Here is a 24,574-nt window from a genome sequence, read left to right on the forward strand (position 1 = left end):
GCTGTGCTCGGGTCAGGCACCTGCTGCTGTGCAGGCAGAAGTCCAAGCATGGCCTGCTCAGCTCTTCTCCTCACGCTTCTCCGGCAAAACGCTTTTTCCCATGTTGGCATTCGCAGGATTTTTTCTTAAGATGGATTTCTCTCATGGCACTTAACAGATTTTAAATAGATGCTTAAGGTGACCGGTCACTCTTTTTAATGTGTATTTGTATTAAGATGTTAAATGAATCTTATTTCTTAGTCTTTGTGGTGCTAAAGGTAAGCATCCAAAAAATTAATGATATGGGACTGTTACTGAATTTAGTAAGATGATTGCAAACTTCTGATTTGTTTGATAATTTAGTTACTTTCTCTCCAAAGTGAGCTGCAGCCCCTAGGAAAATCAGATTGGCAGCTGTCTTGATTTTAAGGATTTGCAGACCGCCAGAGGCGGGCTCTTTCCATTTAGAAATGAACTCGTCTTACTTTACTTGACAAAATTTTAGGAGCTTAAAAAATAAAGAAGATGGCTGAAATGCTTTTGAATTTATTTTTTCTTAAATAGACGTAATTGACCTTTTCTTTTAAAAAAAACCCAATTCATACAGACACCTACACTCCGGGAGAAGTCCATTTTGCTTGTGAAAATGATGGCCTACATAGAAAAGCGCTTTCCGGAAGACCTTGAATTAAATGCCCAGTTTTTAGACCTCGTTAACTATGTCTACAGGTAATGACAGCAGTTAACCAAACATTGCACGTATGTGTCTACAGTATGTTCTTTAACCTACGTAACGTTGAATCTCTTCATGATGGTTAAATGTTAAACATACCTACACTTAATCCCAGAACATATTTTTGTGCCATTAACGCACCTTTTGCTCAAATGCTGCGTCAGCCTGTGGTAATTCATGATCCACTCTCGGCTTTCGTAGCGGCATTTAGGAGCGTTCTCGCCCTCTTGTTTTCTGCCTGTTTGCTTCCGGCTTGCAGAGTCCCCCTCTGGTGTAGCTCTTCCACCCCGTGTTCCTCTTTCCATTTCAGGGATGAGACGCTGTCTGGCAGTGAGCTGACTGCGAAACTCGAGCCAGCCTTCCTCTCCGGGCTGCGTTGCGCCCAGCCTCTCATCAGGGCAAAGTTTTTCGAGGTTTTTGACAACTCTATGAAACGTCGGGTTTACGAGCGCCTGCTTTACGTTACCTGTTCCCAGAATTGGGAAGCCATGGGGAACCACTTCTGGATTAAGCAGTGCATTGAGGTAGGACGGGCTCAGCTCGCCGTCGCTGGCAGGGCACTGAAGCAGGAGGCATCAACATTGTCTGAGATGAAGTAGAAACCTCCACCATAAACTGCTGTCCTCTCTTCAGGAAGAAAAAAAAGACTTTTAAAGCTTTGTTTTCAGCTCGAGGGGTTTTTTTAGGGGTGGTCTTAAGCTCCTAGAAAATTGAATAGTGTTCTTTAGTGTGTAGCCAGAGGTTTGTTTTTCCTCAAGTGTGAAAATTGTAAATTCTGTCTATGCGCCCTTGGAGATTTAATGTACTGTGTCACGTCTCATCATTCTTAGAGCAGGAAGGTAGAGCAGCCAGGCCAGACCAGCCTGACAAAGCCATGGACTTTGATCCCCTAGTGTGAGGGGCCAGCATGCCAGTGACAGAGGCCTGTGTGAAATGGTCAGACCGATTCAGTGGATGGTCAGATGTTTCTAACAGGATTGTGGGGAGACTTCTGTTTTCTTGTTTGTTGTTCATATCCACTGCCTTTCATTGGCTTAGTTATCTGCTTACTACACCAGGCAGCCTAGTTTCCCATCAGTTATCGATGCTATGCAGATAATTCTAGTCTGCTTGTTTACAAGTGAAGCTAGAAGGTTACCAAATTACTTTGCCTAATGAGATAGAAGATTGTGGAATCTTCTTTAGGGGCACAAGCTGGGGATCTGCCATTCCTTGCCTCGTTTGTCCTGTGCATCTGGTCTGTCGCCAGGGGTTACCAGTTCAGGGCCACCTGCTTCTCACCCTTTTTTCTTCTTCTGCCCTCTTGGGGCCACCATCATTGCTCACCACCCCAGTTTTGTTATTGTTGCAAAATTGTCCTTAATAATGCTGATTGTGTGTGTCACTCCTTGCCTTTATACTTGGCACAAAATCCAGCCTCCAGGACATGTCTTTCCAGCCCCCATGTGACCAGACCCTTTCCTCTCTCCAGCCCAATACCGACCTCCCTGTCTCCCTCCTCCCTCAGTGGTCTCCAGCCCTACTGGCCTTTTGTGTTCTCAGACATGCCACATTCTTAACACCTAAGCTAAAAGGGGCACCCTTTTGTTCTGTTGGTCTCCCTGTTTCTTGGCTCTGTTCTTACAGTGAGTATGTATCTTTTTTGGTTTGGTTTTGGGTTATTGGTTGTTGTCGTTGTTTTCTGTTTCTGTTTGTTAGTATGTGTCTGTTTATGTGTTGACGTTGGGCTTGTCCTTCCCCCTGACACTTCAGCTCCACCGGGGCAGGGGCAAGAGTGGCTTAGTTTGGGGGGCAGCCAGGTCAAGAGGCAAAGGCCAGGTGGCAAAGCGTATTGGGAGGTGGGGAATAGTCATGGAAGTATCGGGTGTGGGTACGAGTGTTACGTCAGGGACGAGCTCGTGAGCCATGCTGAGTAGCTTGCGCTGTCCCCTGGCGGCCATGGAAGCCACTGGGGGCCACAGGGAGAAGAGCACTGAGTCAGCTGTGTGTGAGGAGACGATTTGGGAAGAGGAAGTCCATGAGTTAGGAACTTAGTCTGGGCAGTAGTTGATGGCAGGAGGAAGCCCGTCTGGTAGGGGAGAAAAATACTGAATTTCTGCTTAGACACCGAGTCAGAGGTGCCGAGTGAGGGGTGTCTGGAGGAAAAGTTCAGACCCTTTGTCTGGCTGAGCTGGGGAGAAGCAGAGCTGTGGGCTCACGAGTCAACACCCTATGTGTGCCAGTTGTGAGAACTAGGTGTCAACCATGGGTCCCTGCACCCCAAATGCCAGGCTAATGTTCTAGGTTTGTCTTCTTTTCATAAATCCTTTTCAGCTGCTTCTGGCGGTGTGTGAGAAGAGCACTCCCATTGGTACCAGCTGCCAAGGAGCCATGCTCCCGTCCATCACCAATGTCATCAACCTGGCTGACAGCCACGACCGAGCGGCCTTCGCCATGGTCACACATGTCAAGCAGGAGCCTCGGGAGCGAGAGAACAGCGAGTCCAAAGAGGAAGTAATGCTCCAGATTGTGTGGTCCTTCCTTTTCACAGCAGAATTCCCATTTCTGTGGACGAATTTTATATCAGCCTTAGATTTTGGGGGGGCGTTGGGAGGGCAAGAGCAATGTATTAAAACCTGTCTCTACCTGAAAGTTCTGGATGTGGTACCTCCGTTCAGTTAGATGTTTCTTTTTTTTTTATTATCGAGGTGTAACTGACATACAACATTATGTTAGTTTCAAGTGTCTGATGTAACGATCCAATATTTGTATATATTACTAAATGATCACCAGGATACCTCTAGTTAACGTGCGTCACCATGCAGTTACCAGATTTTTTTTCTAATGAGAGCTTCTAACATTTACTCTCCTGGAAACTTCCAGATATGCAATACAGTAGCATTACCCATAGTCACCATGCTATACATTGATTGCATTCCCATGACTGACTTATAACTGGAAGTTTATACCTTTTGACCCCCCCCACCCCCCGCCCTTGGCCCATTTTGCCCTCTCCTAATCCTGCTGCCTCTGGCAAGCACCAGTCTGTTCTCCGTAAGATTTTTTTTTTTTTTAAGATTCCACATATAAGTGAGAACATATGGTTTTTGTCATTGTCTGACTTCTTTCACTTAGCAGAATGCCTTCAAGATCCATCCCATGTTGTTGCAAATGGCAAGATTTCTTTCCTTTTTATGGCTGAATGATACTCCATTGTACTTACACACACCACATCTTTATCCATTCATCTGTTGATAGACACTTAGGTTAAATCGATAAGCATCTCGTACTGCCATTTAATTTCGAGATAGATCACTTTATTGTGAGCTAGTCTTGCTTAGTACAGGTTATTCTACTGTTCGGTGATTTTTCTCTCCCAAGTGAGAAGAAGCCGTGTTGTGTTAACAGCACTACCCTAGGGAGGGACGCCTCCCAGGGCTCTAGCAGGTTCTACCAGCAGCCTGCTGTGAACCTCCCAAGTCTCCATCTCGTCCTGGCGGGGGCAGCCCTGGAGCCCAGAACTGGCTAGCAAGGCCGAGGTCTTCGTCCCGATGGCCCTCAGTGCTCCATGAGGAGTAGCCGCCACTACTCCAGGCATAGACCTTTAAACTTGGGTCTCCTTTAGGTTGTTTGCTCTTGGAAGCTCAGTCTTTCCCCGGAGTGCTGGGTTTTAGAAGCAGCCACCCAGGATTGCAAAAGGAGGCACCCTCTTTGCTCTGAAAGGGTAGTCTGATGCCACTCCTGAATGTGGGATATCCACTCATTCTATTATCAAATAAGAATTTAAAATCTCCTTCTGTTGCTGAACACTAAATGATCTAGTGATACAATCTTTGCTTCCTGTTACTCTCCTGTATGAAGTAAATTGCCAACTTGGAAGTCATTGTTGTGGTTTTTCAGGGGCACATACCAAGTGGTTGATAACTCAGAGGCTTGCTTGATGATTGAATTTTGGCTGTGACTTCTCAGAGGCTTCAGACAGAAAGAAGGGTTTATTCCTTTTTGGGAATGAGTCCTATAAAACATTGTGCCAACAGGTTCTGTGCAGTGACCCTGACCATATTCTTAATCTGAATGAGCGAGGCAGCTGTACTGCATTTTGAGGAATGATAGGCTGTAATTCCTTATCATTGTTATTTTTACTGTTTAGAATTTGCACTTTTTCATTTTGCTTTCCACAATCCAAATAGAAGAGCAAAACCGTGATCTTTCCATAGTGTCATTTAGAGAGAGAGAAGTCTGATCTAGTCCATCTGCTTTGTTTATTTTAGAGCTCAAAGTATTTACATAGTTTTAAAATTCTGGGAAACTGCCTAGAATTTTACTTGCCAAAACTGTAACAAGGAGTTTGCAAGAGCTGTTTACTGGGTTTTCTCTAACTGTCTGACTTTTTGTTTTTGCCTGTTTGTGTTCTGTTTCACAGGACGTGGAGATTGACATTGAGCTGGCCCCGGGAGACCAGACCAGCACGCCCAAAACCAAAGAGCTTTCTGAAAAGGACATCGGAAACCAACTGCACATGTTAACCAACAGACACGACAAATTCCTTGACACTCTCCGGGAGGTGAAGGTCTGTGTGGCTTCCGAGGGACGGTGGTGGTCTTCTCCCCTGAATATTTTGAATCCTAGAGCAGGATTACCCCACGGCAGTGTGAAGTTTTCTTCTACAAATTAGACATATTTTCTCACTTTTTTCAGTTGACGCTATCATAATTCTGTGAGACTAAAGTGGATATTCTGTGTAAAGATTTGAGGAAGGAATTAGAGTATCTTGTGGGAGAAAATAATTTTCCCACTGCTGTCCCTTGAAAGAAAGGATGAAATTGTTTACTAAAAATATAAGATGAGACACTGCTGAATTATTTTTCAAATGCAATAAAAAGAAAATGAGAATAGGTTAACATGGTAAATGAAGTTCACTTTGTAGGGAGAGGTCCTCCAGATGCACCTTTTGTTTTGTTTTTTGTTTTCTGGGTTTTTTTGAGAGAAAGCACAAGTTGGGGAGGTGCAGAGACACAGGGAGAGAAAGAATCCCAAGCAGGCTCTGGCTCAGCACGGAACCCTACATGGGGTTCCATCGATCTCATGACCTGAGCCGAAATTAAGACTCGGACCCTCAACCGACCGAGCCACCCAGGCGCCCCCAAATGCATCTGTTTTGGGATATAGCCAGCTAGAAGCTTTTTGACTTCCTCAGACTCTTAGGTTAATTATAGAAGTGATGATTTTTAGTTAAAGACTACAAGAATTGGTTAAGGCCAGTACACCAAGTTGTTTTTGAAGAGTGTTACAAAGAAACAGCAATGATTCTGTTCAAATCAGGACCTAGGTGAAAAAAACTAGAAACAAACTACTTGTCACAGATAATTTGTACATTTAAAATTCTCTGGTAACCCATTCTGAATTTGTGCGTTAAATCAAACTTTTAATTTGCATCTGAGTGATCATTGTGTTTATGTGCGGATAAACACAACACTTCGTCTTCCTGTGCACAGAACGGAAGCAGAGCATTCTTACATGTAGGTGACACACTTTTGTTCACAACTGAAGACTTAATAGGCCCCTGTCCCTCCTGTCATTTCTGCTGGAAAGAAGGGTGGTGGGTCAGTGCCCCCAAACCCAAAGGCCTTTCTTGGCTGACAGTCACCATGATAAGTCACCATGTAGATACTGACTCATTGGTTGCTTTGGCATAAGTTTAATGATCAGCTCATTGTGAAAGATCAGAGTACATTTTAGCAGTTCGTGTGACTGAATGAAACAGACAAGAGGACCAGCCCCGTGGGGCTCCTGTTCTACTGGGGGAAATAATAAACAGAGGTAAAATCGGTGTGGCTGTGTGGGCTGGTGAGTGCTGTGGAGAACAGTGAAAGCCACCAGGAGGCTTCAGAAGTCGGAGTGGCGTTCATGTTATTTTATCACGTGTTTATGGAAGTTATTTTTCATATTTCTGTTTTTTGTAGAGCAAGGTGGGGTTATAAGTCACTGCATTTATAAGTCTGTTTGACCTTGACATTTTCCTTCCCGAGGCCCCTCCACCCGTGAAGTGGTCAGGGGCCAGTCGGTGCCTCCAGACAGTTTGTTTCTAAGTCCAGAGGGGCTAGGAGGCACGTGAATGGGTCGGGTCCTTCATGGAACCAGGCGCTCCTGCCCTCTTCTCTGCCCTGGGCGTCTTGTCCCAGAATTGGCTGTCTTCCTCCCTGTGAGAAACGTGTTGACGCCAGTGTCCCCTCCTGTTCTCCTTGGCGTTGGCAGAGCCACCAGCCTCTCCGTGACAGTGCGTGAATGAGTACAGGCCGGGGACCTGTGGAATCCCCGACTCACGGCTCGAGATGAGCAGCAGGTGTGTGAACACGTGTGGCCCTTCAGCGCTCCGGTCTCTGCTAGATTGACTTGGAGGCAGGAGGCCCCCGAGGCCGGGGAGGAAGGGGCAGCCACCGAGGTCCTCCGTGGTCGTTTCATCTCCCGTCTGCCTCATGGGGGAGCCCGAGTACCAAACCGGAGCATTCTTCACTTATTAAATGTTTTCACCCATGTTCCTTGAAATGTTCGTAGCTTTGCTTTCTGCATTTTTAGTAGATGTGGACATGAGGGTGATTTCCCTTCCTCGGTTTGCTGTTGGAGAAAGGAGAGCCTGGTCATGACGCATGTGTCCCTGAAGCCCTGTCTCTGTGGGGAGGTGTGCCCCATGGGCCCAGTGGGCTTCCCGCAGGCTTGAAACCCGCCTGTTTGTAGGAAATATCGGCAGCCGATTCAGACTTTGAAAACCAGCAAAGCTGTGGACAAAGTCAGAGGCATCTGTGGATTTGATTCACCATCCGGGCTTTTAGTTCCTGACCCTGGCTCTTTCCATCTCGCCGGCCGTCAGCTGCAGACACTCTGGATCTTCAGTTCTTGATCTGTTCTGCAGAATTGTACTCTTTGGCCAAGAACTTCCCTTCTATGCATGTGCTCCTCCTCTTTTCCTCTTTCATGTTTCCAGCTTTGATGGAGTCCCTGTGCCTCTTGTTAACACATCTGTGTCAGCATTGCGTTTATACTTTTTGGACGTGGTGGAACCATGTTAGAAAATGCCCTTAAAAGTTAGAAAATGCCCTAAAAGTCAAAAAATGTAGAGGCGCCTGGGTGGCTCAGTCGGTTAAGCATTTGCCTTCCACTTAGGTCATGATCTCATGGTTCATGAGTTTGAGCCCCTATATCAAGCTCTCTGTCAGTTCAGAGCCTAGAGCCTGCTTTGGATCCTGTCTCCTTGTCTCTGCTTCTCCCCCCACGTGTGCACGCTCACTCTCTCAGTAATAAACATTTAAAAGAAGTTAAAAATATGTAGGCACGTCACTGACTCCTAAGCGCCCATGGGTTCCTCATGCTCAGAATCTGTGTTTATGCTCTGCTATGATGCTTGATCTTTGAAAATTTGACAGTGGATAAGTGTCTGATAAAGCATGAGACAGCAGAGATAGCAGTATCTTGAGCGTGGACATGAGACCCCTGCGTGGTTACATGGACCTTTGTTCTTTCCGTAGACGGGAGCACTGCTCAGCGCTTTTGTCCAGCTCTGTCACATTTCCACAACACTGGCAGAAAAGACGTGGGTCCAGCTTTTTCCCAGATTGTGGAAAATTCTGTCCGACAGACAGCAGCACGTGAGTCTGTCTTACATCCTGTTTTGGAAGATGTGGTTTTCGGTGTTGATAAATCTCGGTGAAAGAAAACAATCTTGGCTCAGTTTCAAAGGATGAGGCAACCACGCCCCATTCACTAATGGTGAATCCTCCCCAAATGTTGTCAGATGCTGTGTAAGAGAGCGAAGACCTCAGTTCACGTGTGCTTCGCTTGTAGGCTCTGGCTGGTGAGATCAGCCCGTTCCTGTGCAGCGGCAGCCACCAGGTGCAGCGGGATTGTCAGCCCAGCGCGCTGAACTGCTTCGTCGAGGCCATGTCCCAGTGTGTCCCCCCAATTCCCATCAGGCCCTGCGTTCTGAAGTATTTGGGGAAGACGCACAACCTCTGGTTCCGGTCCACGTTAATGCTGGAGCACCAGGCTTTTGAGAAAGGTCTGAGTCTGCAGATTAAGCCGAAGCAAACCACGGAATTTTATGAGCAGGAGAGCATAACTCCACCCCAGCAGGTGAGGCCCACCTTGTCTTCTGGGTCACGTCTTCCTGGCCTGGGGCCTCACGGTTTCAGTAAGCCTCTCCCGAGCGATTTTAAGTTACAGCCCAGTGACGTTGCTTTATTGGGAGGAAGAGGAAAGGTTTTTATCAGGAGCACTCAAGAAACCATGCTCTGTTTTCAGGAGATCCTGGACTCCCTGGCTGAACTGTACTCTCTGTTACAAGAGGAAGATATGTGGGCTGGTTTGTGGCAGAAGCGTTGCAAGTATTCAGAGACGGCGACTGCCATTGCTTACGAGCAGCACGGATTCTTTGAGCAGGTAGCCACCACCCAGTGTCCAATGAGCCGGCCGAGCCGGATGGAGGAGGAGAGGTGGTTTCTAACATTGTCAAGTCTAGAGTTCACGTTAAATAAGTTCACGTGTTTATTTGAAACACCCTGCGTAGAAAGGCCTTCTGATTGAAATCTCAGTTGAAGAGAAACACACATACATGACACAAACATTTTTGAAACTCAGTCCACGATCCTTTACTGTTAGTTGCTAACGTGGATGCTTTTTATCTGCAGTCAGTGGTCCTGTTGGAAGTGGCAGGTAGATTATATTCATTGTTGAAATCTTAATCCTCGTGTTTGTCCTTTGTATGTAGCCTGGGCCGCTGTCCCAGGATATGGCTCTCGGCCTTGTGTAGGACACTGAGCCGCAGAAACTCCAGAACAGGCACGAGCTTTGGGCTCTGCTGTCCTCACTGAGGGACAGAGAGATTCATCCTGGGGCTCGGCGGTCTCTACGCTGTCTGTTGTGACGGGCGAGGGGGCGGGAGGTACGGGGGCCATCCCTGTTCCCTGTGCACGTGGAGCCTCTCGGGTGGCAATGATCTTAGAGAAGAGCTTAGGGCACCCCCAGGCCTGAGATCCAGGTTGTCCTAAATAATTGAGAGCATGGTTAACTTCTCCAGGCACAAGAATCTTACGAGAAGGCAATGGACAAAGCCAAGAAGGAGCATGAGAGGAGTAACGCGTCCCCTGCTATCTTCCCAGAGTACCAGCTTTGGGAGGACCACTGGATTCGGTACGCCAGCGTGCTTGATGCATTCAGGAGTCCGTGAAGAGATCCAGTAAAAAAAGTCTCTGAAATTTCCTCATGTGTGTTTTTAAAAGGGGACTTCGCTACTTTCGCTATGGCCTTATTACGAAGAAAGGAACAACTTCTTCCAGTTCTCCGAGCTCTCCACTGTGTTGTGGCGGGCAGCCCTTGGTGTTCTGGGGGAGCTGTTATTTCAGAGAGCGGGTGGCTCACTGCCACGGGCACCTTGGGGGAAAAATTTGCTCTGGGGGGAAAATTTCTGTTTTCTTCTGTGGAATGGCAACAAACGACTTAATGTCTCGTCTCCTGCCCTGTCTCAGTCTGCGAGTGTGTTGGTACCTGACCTTGTGCTCTTGAATCCCTGGTCTTCTAGGTGCTCGAAGGAGTTGAACCAGTGGGAAGCCTTGACGGAGTATGGCCAGTCCAAAGGGCACATAAACCCTTACCTCGTCCTCGAGTGTGCTTGGCGGGTGTCCAACTGGACCGCCATGAAGGAGGCACTGGTGCAGGTGAGGCCACTTTCCTGCTGCCTGAGAACTCGCTGGGCCCAGATTATGTTCTCCACAGCCGCGTGGGTCCCTTCCACAAAGCCCTAAGTCTCTAGAGTGTTCTCCTCACTTAGAACAAACTGGGCATTTTGGCAGATGAAAAATAGCACTTGGGAAGCAGGCATTATTTTTGGTCGTCTCTAAGCCCTTTCCTGGATCGGTTCCATCTAGGCGTTAGATTAAGTAGTAGTCCGTCGAGGCGGACTTGGTGCAGAAGCACGGCTGGAAGTGCAGGCGCAAGGGCACATCCCGGGCCGGGCCTGGCGGTAAGGTCTGCTGAGTGATGTGGTGTTACAAAGCGTGTTCTGTGTCGCACGAGTGAAAGCAGCGTAGTGTAACGGAACTTGAGTCATTAACTTGGTTGAGCCCCACTTCTTTTTTTAAGTTTATTTTGAGAGACAGTGGGTACACAAGTGCAGGGAAGGGGCAGAGAGAGAGGGAGAGAGAGAATCGCAAGCAGACTCCATGCTGTCAGTGCAGAGCCTGACACAGGGCTGGATCCTGGGAACTGTGAGGTCATGACCCGAGAGTCGGATGCTTAACCAGCTGAGCCACCCAGGTGCGCCCTGAGCTCCACGTTTTTTAAGGTGAAGTTCCATCCAGCAGAACTGAGTACCCAGCGGGAAGGTGGGCACAGAGGTGCAGCTCCCTCTGTCTCCACTGGGGGAGATCAGGCCCCGAAAGCTGCGGTATTGCACGGTACGACTCTGTGTCATCTGGACCCCACGTTAGGCAGTCCTCGGATGCAGCCGTTCTTTTTGCTCCTCATTTGTCATCTGGGCCCTTCCTCCTGTTCCCCTTCGGCCTCCTTCCCTGCTCCTCCTCGGCTCTCCACCTTTTCCCTGTGACGTTCATGCTTGGGGTTGAGCTGAAGGAAGTGCTACCGTCCTGTCCTCACCTGCCCTTCTACCCAGTAGGGTTTAGTTACATCCACACCACTGATTTTCCTCTTCTCTTGTCATTTGGAGACGGCAAGAGCACGTGGGATTATGGGGCTGCTTTCTCGCAAATGAGGAGTCCAGAATTTTAACCTGTATTGTGGTTACTGTGGTTCCTGATGTTAGTCTTTAACAAACATGTAGAAGGTCATGGAACTGAGATGGTCACAGACCGTGTGAACAGGGCTTGACTTTGGGGTTGGGATCTGGAAATTGCTCATCTGATGCAGGGAGTTTGTTACTCCCAGAGATGACCAGTCTCGTGTTATGGGTAAAATACAGATTTTTTTTTTTTTTCTGACAAAATGTATTTACGTTCTACTGAGTAAATATTTATAGCTCGATCTGATGTTTCCTTTTTACTCCCTTCCCAGGGTTTCGCTTAGCCAAATACACACAGCGTCGTGCTATCCATAATCTGATCAGTGAATTTCTTCTTTCAGAAGCACTTGATAATTTTCCAAAGACTTGTAAGGCACATGCTGATTAGGAAAAAGCTCAAAGTATGTGAATAAACATTCTTAGGAGTCTGCAATAAATTCAAGTAGTCTTCATAGTCCAAAATTATTTACTCATTTACTAATACTTAAAGGAAAAAAATCAAATGACTTCTGTTTTCGTTCCTGTGCATTGTGATTCCAGGGCTGCTTGCAGAAGTACCATTATTTCTTGGTTTGGGTTAATAAACGGCATAGGAAACAGAAGAGATGCCTGTGTTCTTGGTTTACGGAGGATAGGTGTGGTGATTGACAAAAGCCCATCTTCTTGAATAGTGTTTAAGTCCAGAAAATGTGAGGTCGGTGTGATTTTAGAGGATTGTATTAGAAGCACATGTTTTGACAAGTCTGTCTTCCTGAATTTCTTCCATCATTGGGTTATTGAGATCGAGAGAGGCTGTGAACGTGAACATGCTTGAAGAAGTGAGGTGTCAGAAAAAACAAGCCAGAGAGTTCTATGAATGCAGGATGGCGCTGTCTTCACCATCCTCATCATACTTGCGTGATTTAGGTGGTATTAGGGCACTAAAATGTGTATCGGGTTTATTTGCTAACGATGCTTCAGAATGAATGTTATGTTGGTCTCACATCGAATCCTATAAAATACCTTCAACGGAGAGATGCTTTCTTCTTAACACACAGAGATTATTTTGAAAAGACCTTAATTTTTTTATCATTTGTTTTTAAATGCTCTGTAAGAGACTGATCAAATGAGACAAGTTGTAATGCTTTCTTCAGCAGGTGGTTGGCAAATAGAGCTTTCGAGGGCAGAAAGGGGGAGCATGTGGAGCCTTTACGTGGCTCTGGGCCATGTGTGTGTGTGGGGGGCGGGGGGGCCGGGTCAGAGCCAACGAGAGGAAATGTGACCACTCTGGGCTCAGTCTGCTTCATAATAGAACTGATAACTAAGATAGAAGAAATCTAGGGGAAATTAAGTGACAGTGAAATTTATGAGTGTTTTCTCATATTCCTAACCTAAACCATCGACTTTTGCTTCCTTCTATAACATGGAACAAGTTAGATTAGTTTCTCAGGCTAACAGTTATGAACTGGAAACAATTCAAAATTATATCGATCCGAGTGGAGTTGAACGTATATTTAATACTTTGGAAATTCTCTGGCTGACTTTGTAGCCGAGCGGTGGTCGTTAATCTTTTCTATCACAACAGCGATCAGTTTCCCTCTTTTTTGGAATCACTAATGACCTTAAAGTGAGGACCCTGTAGAGACTTGGGTGCTCACTGGTTTTGGGAAAAGGAGAGTATCTAGGAAATGTAACCTACATGCCTGACTTCTGAAAAGAAAAGAAGCATCTATTCATGGCTTATTGTCTGTTTATCTCCTTGTAAAATTGGCTCCCAAACAATCGGCCTACCATGTTGACCCTTCACACTGAAAGGAAGTTTGCCCATTGCATCCACGCACTGTGTTTTCACCACCAGGTGGAAGTAAGTTGCCCCAAAGAGATGGCTTGGAAGGTCAACATGTACCGCGGGTACCTGGCTATCTGCCACCCCGAGGAGCAGCAGCTCAGCTTCATCGAGCGCCTGGTGGAGATGGCCAGCAGCTTGGCCATCCGCGAGTGGCGGCGGCTGCCGCACGTGGTGTCGCACGTGCACACGCCTCTTCTCCAGGTGGGTACGCGCGTGTCCTCGGGCGGTCTCGGGGGCCGTCACAGCAGGCCACCCCCTGGCCAGGCTTAGGTCCGTAAACTGACCTGGATGACCGAGAGGAAGATCCTCTCACCTGTCCTGTCCTCTCTCATTCAAGCTGGTCCTCAGCGAAAGGAAGGCCAGAGTCTCAATCCTGAGGGATGAAATGTGGCTTCTCTTTTGGGAGCTTCTGTGGCCTGTAAATGACAGATGACATCCCATGAGTGACTTTGAGGATTCTTAATTTTGCTCCAGGCATTTTCTTTCACGTCCCCTGTGCCACCATCAATGTGTGATGCCACTGCACAGCCTAAAAAGTCCTGCGTCCTCAGAGACCCTTAAGTTTGCCGGTCTAGCCTGTGCCTTAGCCTCTTCCTCTGTGGGTCATCTCCCTGTTGCTGACAGTGTGTTCCAGCCACACAGACCACCTGTTCAGCTGCTCAGCTCTGACGCAGTCTCTCCCCACAGCCCCTCACATGTGCTGCTTCTCTCCATAGAACCCCCTTCTTCCCACCCCTCTGGCTGCCCTTGAGGCTCTGTATAAGCAGGAAGTGACAGCTAAGGCAGGACTGAAAATCGCCTGGTTGAGTGTCAAATGCATGCCAGGGCAGGCACACGGCCCCTCAGCAAAGGCCGAGAGACTTAACTGGTTTTGGTCTTTGGGGAAATCTCTGGTTAGCTAGCTGACCACAGAGCTAACTGAGCAGAGACTTAAGTGGGTGCATTTTACAAATAATATAGAAATAGTGTACCAACGTACTTACCATAGTAGGGATTCCAGAAGGAATGAAGCCAGAAAAGGGGCTGATGGGGCATTTGAAGAAATAAGGGCTGAAAACTGCCCAAATTTGATAAGGAACCCAATTTCATTTACAAAGGAGATGTACAGATGATCCTACAAGCAAGGGAACAGCTGCTCAGCATCAGTCATTAGGAAAACACAAATCAAAACCATGGCAAGATACTATTTCATACCTACTAGGATAAAAAAGACAGTAACATGTTGGTGAGGATGTGGAGGAATTAGAACCCACATTATACTGCTGGTGGGATTATAAAATAGCCTGGAAACAGTCTGCCGGTTCTTCAGAATATGAAGTGTAGAATGACCATATGACAGCTGTTTCAATCCTAGAGAAATTAAAACACAACCACACAAATACTTGTACGCCGATGTTCCCAGCAGCATAGTGTACATTAAGTAGCCAAAATGTGGAAACTAGCCACGTGACCCTCCACTGACGAGTAGATAAAAAGTGGCGTGTCTGGGCAGTATGAAGGAGTGGAGTCCTGGTACAGGTGGGTGAGCCTTAGGAATACCCTGAGTGAAGAAGCCAGGCACAGAAGGCCATATGCCGTCTAACTCCACTTACGAGAAGTGCCCAGGATAGGGCACTCCACGGAGACAGAGCAGGCCAGCGATTGTCACCTTCGTGGGGAGGAAGGATGCAGCGAGGCCGCTGAACGGGTCCAGGGCCGCTGTGGGGAGTGATGAGAATGTTCCATACTTAGGTGCTGTTGATGATTCTGCAGTGTTGAGAATATATTAAAAACTACTGAACTGAAAACTTGAGTGATTTCAGTGATATTTTAATTGTATGTCTGTAAAGCTGTTGTAAAAGAAATAACCCACTCTTGGGTTTCTGGTGAGGTTTTGGTGAGAGGGAGGTTTCAGGACACTGAAGGCAATGCCCTGAACTTGAGGTGCGGATAGAGAGCAGAGATTCATGCGGGCAGTGTCTACCACTAAGCTCAGTCAACGAGCTAGCAGGTGCCAAGCCTAGTGCCATGTTGGCGAGGATGTAACACTTTTGAAACAAAAATTCTGCCCCAGAGGAGCATCCAGCTGGAGAGAGGGCAGCCATAAGAAGCAAAACTTAAAACAAGAATTCAGTGCCGTGTGGTAGGACAGGGAGTAAACACAGGATTTAGAGAAGGGAGAAATCCCTGTGGGAGGGAGTAGAACCTTCCAGGTAGGATTTGGATAGGATCGGGATTGTGCCAGGGCATTTCCATCAGTTTGGAGCCAGCAACTCATCAGAGTGTAAAGGGCAATGAATTGGACAGACCCACGAGAGACATGACTGAAGATGTATGTGCCAGCCCAAAGGGATCACCTGTGAATCCTGTTTTCAGATGCATGGTGTGGCTCTGGGTTTAAGTTGCTGGAAGGAGGGCCTGAGGGCAGGGGGCCAGGCTGCTGTGGTCCGAGCTCGGTAGGAGAGCCACACTTCGTTGGTGGCAGAGGGAATGGGAAAGAACTAGTGTGGGGGGACTGCCGTTAGCAAGGTGTGCTGCCCACACCACTGTCGTCCCTCTCCTATCGCAGTAGCCGCAGAGCTGAGCTTTTAAAAGTGGGGGGAGCACAAGAGCACACTTTGGGGTGAAGAGTAAGTGAAGCGTGGCCTTGAGGTGTCTATACGAGCTGGAGAGCTTCCTCGGTGAGTCGTGACAGCCTGACAGTCGTTGGATTGCTGAAGGGCTCTGATTTATGTTCCTCATGTGCCCTTCAATGCTTACCGTGGAATCCCTTCTGCCGGTCCCATTCAGGCAGCCCAGCAAATCATTGAGCTTCAGGAAGCTGCACAAATAAACGCAGGCTTGCAGCCGACCAACCTGGGCCGGAACAATAGCCTACATGACATGAAGACGGTGGTGAAGACTTGGAGGAACCGGCTGCCCATCGTGTCTGATGACTTGTCCCACTGGAGCAGCGTGTTCATGTGGAGGCAGCATCATTACCAGGGTAAACCTACCTGGTCCGGCATGCATTCATCATGTAATTTTCCAGACACCCCACTGTTCTGGTTTCATGTCTTGGTTTTGTCGTGTTTTTTTTTCTTTTACCAGATTTTCTATTTTCTGGCAGGTTGGGTAGGTGGTGGTTGGTATGGCAAGGGTAGAAGTGAAGGCAGTGAAAGGTGGGGAGATTTCCCCACCCTGTTAACACTTTGCTGGCACAGGAGCTGCTGGGGTGCAGGCCGGGGGATCGGAGCTCCGGGGTGTGGCGCTCGTTGTGAAGGTCCCCGAGGAAGAGCCACTTGAAGGTGGCCGTGTGGAGGCTTCTCCAGTCTTCCTGGGCCTTTTGGCTCATCCCCTCACCCCGCCAGACTTCTGTTTAGAGCCACCTTTGCCATTTAGTTAGCCACGATGGTAAATGCTCAGCTCACCAGTCAGCGCTTTTTACACCTTACTCTTGCGTAAAATACTTTCTTTGTGTAAAATGCAAGGAAAGGTAATGGGTTTATCGCAGAGCTTCCCGTTTTCATAAGCCATGTGTGTGTGTTTTTCATTTTTTATTTAAGCCTTATCGTGGAACACTTTGAGAAATGTTGCGCGGGGACTGATAGCTCTTTTCTTTGCTCTCTAGCGATTGTAACTGCATATGAAAACAGTTCTCAGCACGATCCAAGTTCAAACAATGCCATGCTCGGGGTGCATGCGTCTGCTTCTGCGATCATCCAGTATGGGAAGATTGCCCGAAAACAAGGACTGGTCAATGTAGCTCTGGACATACTAAGTCGTATTCACACTATTCCAACTGTGCCTATTGTGGATTGCTTCCAGAAGATTCGACAGCAAGTCAAATGCTACCTCCAGCTGGCAGGAGTCATGGGGAAGAACGAGTGTATGCAGGTACAGTGACAGCGGAAGCCCCTTTGCTGAGGTGGTCCGGCGAAGAGCGAGTGCCCACGTGCGAACTCCTGGTGCAGATTGTAGGGAAAGCGAGCCAGAACTTTCTGAAAGCACAGCGTCGTTAGTGGGAGACTGTCCTTTCAAAAACCGAAAGGGAAAGGAAAGCACTGGAGCGTTTGAAGTACATTTTATGGTCTCAGCTCTATACTACGCTTGGTTAAGGTTATGTAAGGAAAGAAAATGAAAAACTGATTATGGGGGTATAAGGGAGATTTTGACGACGATCAGAGGAACGTTAATAAAAACGAAGAGACGAACTAGACGCGTAAAGTTATAGAAAAAAACAGTATCCTTTAAGGTGTCCAGCACTGAATCTGGCATTTAGCAATTCACTTAGGAGCTGTCTGTCTGTCCATCTAGAGCTGTTTGTGGTGGGCGAGGTCTGCTGTCAACTTCACGTACACTTGTCGATGACCTTTAGGGCTTACCGCCTAGCTAAATATTTTGATGAAATTTCAGTAACTCTTTTCCTACTTGTTTTGTTTGTTTGTTTTTAAACAGGGCCTTGAAGTTATTGAATCTACAAACCTAAAATACTTCACAAAAGAGATGACTGCTGAGTTTTACGCCCTGAAGGGAATGTTCTTGGCTCAGATCAACAAGTATGTATGTTACGTAGAAGGAGAGTAAGAGGAAAATTCGTCAGATTATGTAAATAGTTTTTTATAACTTGAAGTGCCTGTGAAGCTCAAAGTCTGTATGGTTCGGTGACAGTTGTCAGGTGTGATGTTTCAGGTGTCCTATCTCTGTGAAGATCGTAAGTTGCGGCAGATTGGTAAGCCAGTTTGATGTATAGAACTTAGAGGCGTTTTTTTTTTAAAAATGAGTTGCTTGAACACAAAAATGCTGATGGCATGGATTCATTTCCCCATTTTTGCAGCATGACATTTTGGACCAGAGGTGATTTCATTCCTTTTATGGAGACATTTCCTGTTTTAGAGCAGGGGACCAGTCGGTAGTAACATGCAGGCCAAACCCAGCCAGGATCTGGTTTTTATAAGTGATGTGCTGGGACACACCGATCCCCACTGACACTGCCTGTGTGGCCACTTTCACACTACAGCCACAGTTGTGACAAATTGTTGGGCCTACGAAGCCTAAACCTGCTTATCATCTGGTGCATTACAGAAAAAGGTCACAGAATCCTGTTTTGCAGAAATGCACATCAGATGAAGTTTTATAAGAAGTGTACAAATGAGATATACTGACAAGATGCTGCTCGATGCCATATGTAGAGTTTGAAGCGCTCTCAAACTCTCACGTTTTCAACAATAGGGGTTACTTCTTTAGCTTATTTTAAATAAGGAAGTGATTTTGTCAAAGTAAAAGTTTTTTTTTGGTTTTTTTTTTTGTTGTTGTTTTTAGTGTTTTAAATTCATATGACATAAAATAACCCATTTGAAAGCATACGGTTCAGTGGGTTTTAGTACATTCACAGAGTTGTACACATCACCACCTGCTATTTCTAAAACCTTTCCATCATCCCCAAAAGAAACCACATACCTGTTAGCAGTCACTCCCTATTTTCTCCTTCCTTTGTCCCCTGACAGCTGCTAATCTTTTCCTATCTCTATGACGTGCCCATTCTCAACATTTCGTATAAACGGAACCATACAGTCTGTGGCCTTTTGTGCCCAGCTTCTCACACAGCATCATGGTTTTAAGGGTTGTCTGTGCTGTAGCCGATGCAAGTGCTTTGCTCCACTTTGTGGGTAAAGAACGCTCCACTGTGTGTCTATACATTTTATTTATCTGCTCAACAGTTAATGGGCATTTGGATGGTTTCTGCTCGTGGCTGCTGTGAGTCATGTTGCTGTGAACGTTCACGTACAAGGTTTTGTGTGAGCATGTGCTTTCACTGGTCTTGGGGACACATACTTAAGAGTGAAATCACTGGGTCACGTGGCACTTATCTTTTTGAGAATCTGCCAAATGGTTTTACACAGTGGCTGCTCCATTTTACATTCCCACCAGCAGTCTCTATGCTTTCCAGTTTCTCCGCATCTTTGCCAACACTCATTACTTCCCACTTTGCTGATCACGGCCATGCTGGTGCCTCGCTGCAGTGTTGACCGTCCTTTTCCTGGTGGTGGGTGGTGTTGAGCATCTATCCTTCTCCCCGGAGACGTGTGTTCGGTTATTTTGCCCATTTCTTAGTTGGATTATCTGACTTTTTACCTTCGAGCTCCAGTTCTTACACGTGTGGACGAAGGTCTCTCTGTCGGGTGTGTCACTGCAACGCCTCATGTTCTTGCCGGTGCCCCCAACGCACACAGCCTCTCGTTTCGAAGTCCAGTGCATCCGTTTTCTTAGGCTGCTCGTACTTCTGATGCCATAGCTAAGACCCCACCACCGAACCCACGGTCACAAGATTTACTTCTGTGATTTCTTGAAAGAGTCTTACCGGGTTTAGCTCTCGCATTTAGGTCTTTAACCATTTTGAGTTAATTTTTATACGTAGCATGAGGTAGTGGTCCAGATACGTTCTTTGGCACTTGTACGTACTGTGTCCCAGCACCATTCCTTGAAAAGACTTACTTCCCCGTAGAATGACCTTGGCACCCTTTTTGAAAGTTAGTCGACCAGAGGAATCCAGGTTTGCTTCTGGACACTCGGTTCCATCCCCTGATGTACGTCTGTCCTTACACGGCTGCCACACCGTGTTGCTCACTGTTGCTTTGCAGTAAAGTTTGAAACAGGGAAGTGTTCTTCAGCTTGATTCTTGTTCGAGATTGTTGGCTGTTTGGAGTTGCTAACATTTTTCCACGTGAACGTTAGGTTATCCATTTCTGTAAAAGAGGCAGCCAGGATTGTAGAGCTTGAATCCGTAGGTTAACTTGGGGAATATTGTCATCATAATGATATTAAATCTTCCCATTCACGAACACAAGAGGTGTTTATCTTTGTTTCATTTAACAGTGTTTTATAGCTCTTAACGTCCAAGTCTTGCATTTTTGGTGTTAAATGATTCCTAAAAGAACTTAATGTTACTGTAAATCATTTTCTTAACTTTATTTCTAGATTCTCCATTGCTAAAGTATAGAGATACAACTGAATTTTGTATACTTCTCTTACATTTTCAACTTTGTGAAGTGTTTATTTACTCTGATCGTTTTGTGTGTGTGTGTGTGTGGATTCTTGGGGGTGTTCTTTACGTAAGATCGCGTCATCTGCAAATGGAGATAATTGTACATCTTCGTCTCCAATCTGGATGCCTTTGCTTTTTTCTTGCCTAATTGCTCTACCTGGGACTTTCAATACTGAGTTCAGGAGAAGTGGTGAAAGTTCTTGCCTTGTTCCTAATCATAGAGGAAGACCTTTCAGCCTTTCCACACTGACTGTGATGTTACCGAGGGGCTTTTTGTGTGTGGCCTTTATTCTGTTAGGGTAGTTTCCTTCCATACCTAGTTCGTGGGCCATGTTTATCATGAAAGGGTGTTGGATTTCATCAAATGCTTTTCCTGCACCAACTGATGGGCTCCATATTTTTCCTCTTCATTCTGTTCATGTGATGTGTCACATGGGCTGACTTTTTGTTTGTTGATCACCACCTTGTGTTGCAATAAATCTCATTTGACCTTGATCATGGTGTATGATCCTTTTCATGCGGTTGGATTCGATCTGCATTTAGATTCACAAGGGCCAGGAATATCTAGTTCTTTCGTGTCTTGTACGTTGTTGGAAGATGCAAAACCGTCTCTTATTTGCAGCTAGTGACATGGTGCAATCACTGTGGAAAATGGTTTGTCAGCTCCTCAAAAAATTAAATGCAGAATTATCCTATGACCTGGGAATTCCAGTCTTAGATGCATAGGCAAGAGAATAAGGAATGGTGCTCAAGCAGGCACTTGCTCACGAGTGTTCATAGCAGCTCTGTGCACAGAGCCGGCACAGACAAAACTTGGCAAAACAGCTCAAGTGAACGGGTAAGCAGTGCAACGGACAGAAGTGAGACGTAAAAAGGAACAAGAGGCTGACGCTGCCTACAACATAGGTGAACCTCAGACGCTGTGCTGAGAGAAGCCAGATGCAAAATCACATGATACATAATCCCGTTTATACGAACCATGCAGATAAGGTCAAGGCACAGAGCCAGAAAGCTGGCTGGCAGTCACCAGGGGCTGAAGGTTGGGGGAAACAGAGACCGACTGCTCCGTGGTGTGGGTTTCGTTTTGGGATGATGACAGTGTTTTGGAACCCAATTGAGTAGCAGTTGTATGACATTTTGAGTGTACTAAACGCCATTGAATTATCCATCTTAAAATGCTTGGTTTTATGTTACACAAAGCTCACCTAAAAATAATTATGCTCTGATTTGTGTCCTCTCAGATCTGAGGAAGCAAACAAAGCCTTTTCTGCAGCCGTACAAATGCACGACGTGCTGGTGAAAGCTTGGGCCATGTGGGGCGACTACCTGGAGAACATCTTCGTGAAGGAGCGGCAGCTGCACCTCGGGGTGTCCGCCATCACCTGTTACCTGCACGCCTGCCGGCATCAGAATGAGAGCAAATCGAGGAAATACTTAGCCAAGGTGAGAACGAAAGAACCGGTTTTCCCCGAAGGCCTCCAGTAGCCTTAAGGCTTCCACGAGGAATCGGCTGTTTCCTAATCCGTGCTGGGGTAGGGGGGGGGGACTGTCTCACGCCTGCACCATCGGTCCCCATCACTCTTGACAGCATCTGTCATGGTTCCATTTGCGAACTAAGAAAACTTGAGTCCAATGTTCTCTGTGGGGTCTCCCTCTGGAGACTGCCGGGGAGGCTGTCGGCGGGCGGGGTGGGGGGAGCAGTGCTTACCTGCCGGACACCCCATAGATGCTCACATCTCACCTGCAGGGAAGGTGCGCATGGTCACAGAGCTGCTCAGCTCTAGTCGCAGGGGGCGTGAGATCCTCTGACTTCCACAGACACTGCAGGGTGAGGTCACAGCTGCTAGAGTTCTTGTCCCATATCACCCCAGCACCGTGCCATGGACCATGCCGAGGGTGACTGCTTGACCCTGAGGCTGCTTCCTCAGCGTGGCCTCTCGTCTTTTTACTTACGTAATTCTTATCAATTTATTCAAGAAACAGAAACAAAACCCAGAATTAATCCTTGTAGAAAACGTAGGAGTAAGTTCTGCTTTTCTGTTTTGTCCGTTAAGGGTTTGGGTTTCTTAGGATTCCTTGATTTGACGTCAACATCTGGAATGAATGTCAGCACCTGGTATTTAAAAGTGACCCTAGAAACACAGACTAGCTATAGTGATGCAAAGAAGCTGCCTAAGTATCTGACTTCGGATTTGCCTACTTCTCAATATAATTGTTGGAAACAGTGGACACCAGGCTGCCGCGTGTGGCCCACCTGACGCCGGGGTGCTGTTCATCAGAGATTTTTGGCAAAAGGCCCTTTTGTTTTGGTGAGGTCATGAGTGTGAATTCGGAGGTCACTGGCCACTGGTCGCCGGCAGGTTGGGGCAGTTAATGATTGGCAGTAATGCTGAGTCTACATAAGGACCGTGTGCACACTTGGGGTTTTATCCGTCTGTGATTTATACGTGAAGTTTAGCAGCATTGGCCATTTCGTACGTACTTTTCACACATTGCCCATAAGGCTATTCTATGTGCTATGTTGGGGAAAAGGCACCGGATTAAGGGCCTCAGAATCTTTATTCACCTCTAGGATTTTTCCTCCTGTCTTAGGTGCTGTGGCTTCTGAGTTTTGATGACGACAAAAATACTTTGGCAGATGCTGTCGACAAGTACTGCATCGGCGTGCCGCCCATCCAGTGGCTGGCCTGGATCCCCCAGCTGCTCACCTGCCTGGTTGGCTCCGAGGGAAAGCTGCTTTTGAACCTTATTAGCCAGGTGCGAATAACAAGGTCTCTTTGTTCACAAGAAAATTATGTCTTCATTTCACATTTTTTCTGGAAAGAAGGTGCATGCTCAAAACACTGAAAATAAGTGAAAGATAGGAAGATGTACACATTTAGACATCACTTGATCTGAAGCACAATTAGATGTGATCGAAGAATTAGGGGCACCTGGGTGGCCCAGTGTGTTAAGCATCCAACTTCACTTCAGGTCATGATCTCGCAGTTTGTGAGTTCGAGCCCCGTGTCGGGCTCTGAGCTCCGTGCTGACAGCTCAGGGCCTGGAGCCTTCTTTAGATTCTGTGTCTCTCTCTCTGTCCCTCCCCTGCTCACTCGCTCACTCTCTCTCTCTCAAAAAATAAAAGCCTTAAGAAAAAAAAGAAACGATTGAAGAATAGGTCAAGGTTGCAGTGAAATAAGCCACTCGGTTGTTATGTGTTAAAATGCTAATTTTTTTTGCTTGCGTATGATGCCACATAAAGATGCAGATGAAACAAGCATTCTCTTAAAATGTACAGTTACTAGTGGTTACTCTGAAATACAGTGAAATGCGTATCTGATCGTAGCTGGTTTCCCATCATCGTGCTGGAACCCTTTGGAGCCTCCCTTCAAACTGAAGTCAGCATAATGGTAGCCTTGCCCCACCTTGTGCAGTTGTGCAGGGTGAAAGCTGTGTGCACTGGGGACGGGCTTTGGAGATGGGACACACTGGGGTCCTGTGGGCTTTCATGACCATTAGTTGAGATGATTTCAGATTGTCCCTCTTCTGTGAGAAGCCTGCTGGGTAGAGGAAGGACCCAGACAGTAGATGTTTGGAGACTGTTCTGTCTCATGTACAGTCCCCTTGACTGTGTTTCTTTCTGTAAAGTTAGCCCCGTGACTGACTTCATGAATGAAGTGGCTCCCAACTGAGTGTTTAGGAATATGACACTCGTCTGTCTTTACATGAGATGCATCATCCACGTTGTACCCAGAAATGGTTTTACTTTTTCCCTCGAGAGACTGCAGCTATGTCCCTGGATGCTGGCATTTTGCTTGACGTTTATCTGCTCGATTCAGTCCATTTGGTATTGTCCTCATTGAACGTCTAGAGCTAGATGTCATTGGTGTCTTCTGGGCACATTTTGAAGAGTGTGAGTAACATGATAGTAGCTATTCAGACCTTTTGAGGAAGCCATAAAGCCCCAGTTTGGTAAGACTGGTGTTTCTTATCTTAAATAGAAAATTTTCAGCATCCTCCTTGCTGACGTCACGTACAGTAAAGTTCTTCACTAATGAACCTAATAGAATCGGTTCCCAGTGAATTGCCTAACAGAAAGACTGACTGGTGTCATTTTGTGTTTCCCTGTTACTTACCCAAGTAGGATCCAGGGACCAGTGTGTTTTGCCCTCCTCAGATTTACCAAATCAAACGAAAGTGGTTTCTCTGTCATTAACCGTCCGTCCCTAGGCAGAACCAGTTGGGCACCACGTTGATCTCTCTCAGACCTTTCGAGGGAAACTA

The 24,574-nt window shown here is 46.7% G+C and overlaps 1 protein-coding gene across 1 annotated transcript in view; it reads left to right on the plus strand.

Annotated features, from left to right (window-relative positions):
- Positions 1 to 24,574, plus strand: part of LOC122209323 (transformation/transcription domain associated protein) — a 113,727-nt gene that overhangs the window by 70,051 nt on the left and 19,102 nt on the right. Inside the window, 15 exon segments of the mRNA XM_042921061.1 lie at positions 587 to 708; positions 1,023 to 1,236; positions 3,026 to 3,205; positions 5,115 to 5,261; positions 8,215 to 8,334; positions 8,531 to 8,818; positions 8,987 to 9,124; positions 9,762 to 9,874; positions 10,263 to 10,398; positions 13,315 to 13,506; positions 16,075 to 16,270; positions 16,895 to 17,160; positions 17,722 to 17,822; positions 21,550 to 21,751; positions 22,901 to 23,065. Of these exon segments, the coding sequence (XP_042776995.1) occupies positions 587 to 708; positions 1,023 to 1,236; positions 3,026 to 3,205; positions 5,115 to 5,261; positions 8,215 to 8,334; positions 8,531 to 8,818; positions 8,987 to 9,124; positions 9,762 to 9,874; positions 10,263 to 10,398; positions 13,315 to 13,506; positions 16,075 to 16,270; positions 16,895 to 17,160; positions 17,722 to 17,822; positions 21,550 to 21,751; positions 22,901 to 23,065 (2,580 nt within the window).

This window comes from Panthera leo, chromosome E3 (assembly GCF_018350215.1).
Source record: "Panthera leo isolate Ple1 chromosome E3, P.leo_Ple1_pat1.1, whole genome shotgun sequence".
Lineage (NCBI taxonomy): Eukaryota > Metazoa > Chordata > Mammalia > Carnivora > Felidae > Panthera > Panthera leo.